This window comes from Daucus carota, chromosome 9, assembly GCF_001625215.2.
Source record: "Daucus carota subsp. sativus chromosome 9, DH1 v3.0, whole genome shotgun sequence".
Classification (NCBI taxonomy): domain Eukaryota; kingdom Viridiplantae; phylum Streptophyta; class Magnoliopsida; order Apiales; family Apiaceae; genus Daucus; species Daucus carota.
In genome coordinates, this window is record NC_030389.2 from 43,031,094 (window position 1) to 43,038,437 (window position 7,344).

Sequence of the window (7,344 nt, forward strand, 5' to 3'; positions counted from 1 at the left end):
AAAATTATCGATATAACATTGTGAAAAAATACAAAATTGGATAGATATGAAAAATCAAAATTTGGAGATAACGCACACAGAATCGTGATTATTTCTCATATTAAGAAAATGGTATCTTCATTCTACGGATACAGCTGATAACCGTTTTGCTATTTTTAATATGAAACACGTAACTAGAATTTAATGTCTAAAAATATTAAAATACGACGAGAGTAATATTAAGTTATAAGAGCAGGATTTCTGAAAGCCAAGAAGGATTTTTCTCTCCGGCGGCTCTTAATTTATACTGTCGGTCATCTCTAAAATATTGTCTTCGATATTGAACACACTAAATGTCTCTAATCGATTCCTGCAAACACAAATTGGACTCTTATACCCGTGTCGATGATGGTGTGAGTTCCTCTTCCGCCGTTACAATGAGATCTGACGTTATCAACTCTGTCTCCGGTGCTCGATCAGCAGCGGGTTCGGCTGAGTCATCGAAATCGCACTCTAGCCTACAGTTCCTTGTAAGATTGTTTTCTGGAATGAAAACATTAGTTATTCGAGCGAATGTTAATGATACAATTGGGTACGTTCTTGATTTGATACAATCGAAAGCTGGAATTCCATCGAACGTGCAGATGTTAATTTATAAGAGCAAGCAGATTTACCCGGAGCAAACCCTGGGGGAATGTTGTGTAGAAAATGATGCTGTGCTACAGTTGGTTGGAGTCATGCGGAGTACTCGTCTTGTCAAAGCTCAACAGTTAGTTGATGAGATTGTTTCATTGATTTGGAGATTGTGTAAAAGAAATTCGGGGAATGAAGCTTGGGATAGGGAAGCACGTCGCGTGATTAGAAGAAACTTATCTGATTATTTCGGAGATTTTCTTCCCAAGGATAATGATATTTATTTCGGGCATTATCTGCAGGTATTTTGTTGTTCTCATGTACCAGCTTCTTTAGCAATGTTATATATGTCTCCTCAAAATATGATATTTGGCAATGAGTTGATTCAAGAGTTGATTACGTTAATTTCTTTACTGCCTCGACATCTCTCCCTACAATGTATACCAATATATTTAGAGATTTGCAAGGCGTTGCGTGGGATGCCATATTACCGCAACGATGCTATGTTTAACACGTGCCGAAGATGTCTTAGTGACATGGTCAAATGTACCGAGATGAAGACTGCACCGAATGGAGCTGGCTATGCTTATCTTGTTAATTTTATAAAAGACATGCAAACTTTTGTTGCAGACGCTGCCGATGAGATAGTTCATTCTATGGATGCTGGTATAGAACTGGATACAAGGACGAGTCCCTCACATCCTTTATTGACTGAGGTTGTCTATCTCAAAAACTTTCTGATGCCTGTAGAAACATTTATTACAGAGGAGCTATTCTTTAAGTTTCGATACAGAAAGGTATCTCAGGATGGTCCTTATCAAGAATTTAGTATCATGTTTGAGACTTTCTTTAGGCTGCTGAACAAGATGGATTATTGTCTTGAAGAACTGGAGAAGTTATTGCCGACTAAGAGTGAAAATCTTGGGTGCTACCAGTATGTTGCAATCATAATGGAGCTGAATAATATGTCTAAGCACTTCCCAGACTTAGCAAAACAGTTTTGGACAACTTTGAGGAATAGGAAGCTTTCTTTCAGCTATTTAATTATTAAATATGCTAGCAAGGAGGATGATTATGAATGGATTTCGGTGCATAAAGAGGTGACAAATTTTGAGTGCAGAAGGCATTTGGCAATGATGTTACTTGCACGAGTTAGTGATGAGGATAACAACCTGATCCAAGAGATCATGCTTATTGACAGATCACGATTGTTGGAGGACTCTTTTGAATACATTGCACACTCTGAGGCTGAAACACTTCGAGCTAGTTTAGATTTGCAGTTTAAAGATGAGGAAGCTACTGGCCCTGGTGTTCTGAGGGAGTGGTTTGTCTTAGTTTGTCAAGCCATATTTGACCCTCGAAATGCCCTCTTTGTAGCTTGTCCAAATGATCGTAGAAGGTTTTTTCCAAATTCAGGTAATCAGCTTGGTGCTTCTGTCATTCTACTTTGCCCTATATATGATTCATAGAAGTTATATTTTGTTTATGTTTCTGCGAGTATGAATCGTATGGGTGACTTTAATATATTTTGCCCTGGTGTTTGATATAGTGATTGCTTTCAACATTAGTATTTTAAAAATTTTATACCTCACCCCATATTCTCCCCTTGAATTCCTCCCTGGTTATTCTCTGATAAATTCAGTTTTTTAAATTAATGACTCGTCCGAATTTGCAGTGTCTAGGGTGGATCCATTGCACCTAGAATACTTCAAGTTTGCTGGAAGAGTAATTGCATTGGCCTTAATTCGCAAAGTTCAGGTTGGCATTGTCTTTATAGAAATGTAAACACACTACACACGCACACACTGGTATGTTAATCAATTCTGGAAGAAAATAGCAGAAGATAATTTTACTTAACCAACGTACAGGAATATATAAAGCAAACAGATAACTACCAAAACACAAACTACGTATCAAACTCCTACCATGACTCTACTGCTATTATTCTGCTATTACTTTGCTCCTAATCCTACGCTACTCCAAATAGCTAACTGCATGCTGCGCGTTCTACGTAACAGCTATTTTATTCAAATGTGTTTAGATTAAACAAATATCCAACACATTCCCCCCTAATCTAAACATGTTTCCAGGCTACGAACTTGATGTAACAGCAGTGAGATTTTCAACACCAATCATCTTCCTCATTTCTTCAAACTTAATTCTTCCCAGTGCCTTAGTTAAGATGTCTGCTCGCTGCTCCTGTGTAACAACGTGTTTAACTACCAGCTTACCTCGTTCGATGCATTCACGGATAAAATGAAACCGTACATCTATATGCTTGCTTCTTCCATGTAGAACAGGGTTCTTCATTAACTCAATAGCAGACTTGTTATCCACATGAAGTACAACTGGTCCAACTTGATGCCCTAAGATTTCCTCCAGCAGTCCACGGAGCCATATGCTTTGGCACGCTGCTGTTGTAGCCGCCATGTACTCTGCCTCGCAAGATGACAGCGCAACTACTCTCTGTTTCTTTGAAGCCCAAGAGATTAAACTCTTATTCAAGTAAAAACACATCCCACCAGTACTTCTCCTATCTATAACATCCCCAGCCAGATCACTATCTGAGAACCCAGATAGAACCTTCCCACTTTTCTCATTTACATACACAAGACCATGGTCAATTGTACCTCTCACATACCTCAATATATGCTTTACTGCTTGCTGATGCTTTACTGTAGGTTTGTCCATAAATCTGCTTACTACACCCACAGCATACGAAATGTCCGGTCTAGTATGTGTTAGATATCGCAGACTCCCAACAACACACCTGTACTCAGTAGCATCTACCAACTTGCCTCCTTCATCCTTGTCTAATTGAAGTTTGTATTCCATAGGATATTTCGATGAATTACAGTTCAACATCCCAGCCTTGTCCAACAATTTCTTTGCATATGCAGACTGTTTCAATGTAGTAAACATTCCTCCTTGATTTACTTCTATACCAAGATAAAACGATAGCAGACCTAAATTGCTCATCTCAAATTGCTTGTTCATCTGCAACTTGAACTCCTCAATTTTTCGTTTATCAGAACCAGTCACCAACAAATCGTCAACATAGACTCCTACTATGATCACATTCCCACCTACAGACTTCGTGTACACAGCCTGCTCGTGCAAACACCTTTTAAAACCCAGCTCCTTCAAACATTTATCCAATCGTGCATTCCAGGCCCTGGGAGCTTGACGTAGCCCATACAAGGCTTTTGTCAATTTATACACCTTCTTTTCTTGCCCTTTCTTTATAAATCCCTCGGGTTGTTTGACATATACTTCTTCATGAAGTTCGCCATTTAAAAATGCTGATTTAACGTCAAGATGATGAACTTCCCAACCTTCCTTTGCTGAAAGAGCCAATAATAATCGAACGGTATCGAGACGAGCTACCGGAGCAAACACTTCATTATAATCGATCCCTTTTTTCTGAACATAACCTTTCGCAACGAGACGTGCCTTGTGTTTTACTACGTTCCCTTCTGGATCCTTTTTTATTTTATAAACCCATTTCAAGCCGATTGGCTTGTGCCCAGGTGGCAAATCTGTAAGTGTCCAGGTATCGTTCTTCTCGATTGTCTCAAGCTCCAGTTTCATTGCATCTTGCCACTCTTTTTCTTTTGTTGCTTCGTTAAAAGATGTTGGCCCTTCTATCTTTAGTAGCATCAGCTCATCAATCATATCAACAATCTCAGTTTCATTGTAGATTTCATCCAGAGACCTGAAGTGTCTAGTCTCACTACCATTTACAGAGGACACGTCAGTAGCTCCTGTAGATAAATCAGCTCCTGTAGATAAATCAGCCATTGCAGTTGTCGATGTCTGCAGAGGTGGTGACTGCAGAGGTGTTACAGGCTCATATTCTGCTTCAACATTACCTCCTGCATCCTCCGAATTAGCCATCTCGATATAATGCCCAGGAAAGGTTACTTTATCTTCTTTATTCTGCTCCCATGACCAGAAGTTACTTTCTTGTATTACTACATCTCTACTTACGTGCACAGCACCTGTTCTTGGATCATACAAGCGATTGCCCTTTGTTCCTGGTTCCTTACCGAGATATACAACCAACTTGCTACGGTCGTCCAGTTTTTTGACATGAACTGTTGGAATCTTCATGTACGCTGTACACCCAAAAACTCTTATGTGTTCCAGACTCGGTTTCTTCCCACTCCACGCTTCATACGGGGTTCTGCCATTTAAAATGCGAGTTGGCAAACGATTAAGAACATAAACTGAGTGACGTACTGCTTCGCCCCACATAAATGCCGGTAATTTTGCTTCTTTTAGAAAGCTTCTTGTCATAGCAGCAACGGTTCGATTTCTACGCTCCACCACACCATTCTGTTGCGGGGTGTATGGCGCTGTGTAATGTCTCTGAATGCCAGCCTTCTCACAAAACATTGTAAATTCCTTTGAGCAGAATTCCCCACCTCGGTCTGTCCTCAAAATCTTAATACTTCTTTCTGTTCCATTCTCGACTAATGCCTTAAATTTTTTAAACATCTCAAAAGCACAACTCTTTTCTTTCAACATGTATACCCACATCTTTCTACTGAAGTCATCAACAAATAACAGAAAATATCGGTTACCTCCAGGTGTCATTGGTGAAATGGGTCCGCAAATGTCTGCGTGTACTATCTCCAATATCTTTCTTGAATCGAAATTGGCTCGGGAGGGAAAGGGTTTTCTGGATTGCTTTGACATTAGGCATCCTTCACACTTCTTTAGTGGTTGAATTAATTTCGGAAGTCCATATGCCATCTTCTCCCTCGACATGAGTTCTAAAGCTTGAAAATTTACATGCCCAAGCCGGGCATGCCAGAGCCAGGTATCCTCCTCTAACTTTGTCAACAAGCATGAAGGCTTACTTTCCTCAAGGCTGATTTTATACAAGCGATTCTCAGATCTTTTCACCTTCATTAGTAGTTTACCGCTGCCCTCATAAACCCACAAATAATCATCTTCAAGGATCACTTTATTACCAGCCTCAGATAACTGACCCAAACTTATAATATTATTACATAAATTTGGAATGTAATATACCTCCGTTAAAGTCCTTTCCTCGCCGTTTTTGCATTGGAATGAAACTGTCCCCTTGCCCTTGATACTCACAGTAGATCCATCTCCAAATTTCACCTTCCCGGTCACATGTTCATCCAATTCCCTGAACTTGCCGCGTTGGCCAGTCATATGATTGCTGGCGCCGTTATCCAAATACCAGACTTGTGATTCCCTTTGTTCTTCATTATTTGCTCGTAGTTTTGGAACTACTGTATCTTCCTTCAGCAACATCGACTTGAATTCTGTTTCTCCCACCTCAGCTATCAGTAATGCTGGTTCATCTTCTTGAATTTGAGAAAGATTCGCCTCCTTTTGCACATCTCTCTCCTTGCGGGGCCTGCGACATTCCGCAGCAAAGTGTCCATATGCTTGGCAATTGAAGCATCTCACTCTGCTCCTGTCTCGTCCTCCACGATTTCCCTCTTTCGCACGGTGTTCTCCACCACCTCGAACCCCCTCCTTATTGGTCCGCTTCAACCATTCATCTCGAGTCAGTAGTAACTGGCCCTCGTTGCTTTCTTTCTTCCTCCACTCTTCCTCTGTCAGCAATAGTTGTCCTTGGCTTGTTTCTGTCATTCCTTTTAACCTCTCTTCGTGAGCCGTGAGCGAGCCAACAACTTCTTCCACTGACATCGCCTCTAAGTTGCCAAATTGTTCGATAGCCGATGCAATTTGTAAGAACTTGGAGGGAACTGCTCTGAGTAGCTTTTTGACCACGTATGCTTCCTCTACTTTCTCTCCTAGAGCTCTAATATTGGTGACCAGGCTAGTTAGCTTCAAATAGAACTCATCCAGTGGCTCAGTCTCCTTCATGCGCAGAGCTTCGAATTCACACTTGAGGGTCTGCGCCTTTGCCTTTTTCACCTTGTCTGCCCCTAAGGACATTGTTTTGATTGCGTTCCAAGCCTCCCTGGATGTCTTTTTTTCGGCAATTGACAATAGTATGTCTTCCGGAACTCCTTGGTAAATGTTACATATTTGATGATGTCACAGGTATCTAACTTGTTTAGTGTGCAGAAGCAAATATCAGAGTTTAGCTGGAAATCAGAGTTTAACGACTGCCAGCTGGATCAGAGTTTAAGCGATGATCAGAGTTTACAGGCGGCTGATTTTCAGGAGCATATCTGACTAAATAAGGAAGATAAAGATCAAGAGAGATTGTACAGATCAGGACAGCAGAAGGATAGCTACTGATTAGATTATTTTAGGAAGCAGATAATTATAAATCAATCAGTAGATATCATGTAACTGTGTATATAAACACAGCTTAGGGTTTACTCTACATGAGTTATCAATTGAATATCATTCGTGTAACCTAGCAGCTCTTAGTGATAAGATATAAATCACTAAGAGATTATTTGTAAACTACTGAGATTTGTGAATAAGAGTTTATTGAATTATTCTCTTATACTTGTGTTTGTATTGGATTGTGTTCACTATATTATCATATATATAGTGAGTTTAGTCGGCCTAACAAGTGGTATCAGAGCGAGCTCTGTTGATATACCTACAGTGAGATCTTAATCACACACAATCATGTCTGAGAAATCACAAAACAGTAGATATGAGTCTCTTAGGGTTCCGGTCCTCAGGGCATCTGAATATTCTGTCTGGAAAGTTAGAATGATCATGTTTCTGGAATCTATAGATCCAGAATATCTGGATAGAATTTAT

General features: G+C 40.1%; 1 protein-coding gene across 1 annotated transcript; it reads left to right on the forward strand.

Moving 5' to 3' along the window:
• The first annotated feature begins 332 nt into the window (after positions 1-332).
• LOC135149696 (E3 ubiquitin-protein ligase UPL5-like) lies at positions 333-2,081 on the forward strand. The gene has a single exon (XM_064085494.1). It carries the CDS (start codon positions 333-335, stop codon positions 2,079-2,081), a length of 1,749 nt encoding a protein of 582 aa, XP_063941564.1.
• Positions 2,082-7,344: the final 5,263 nt, after the last annotated feature.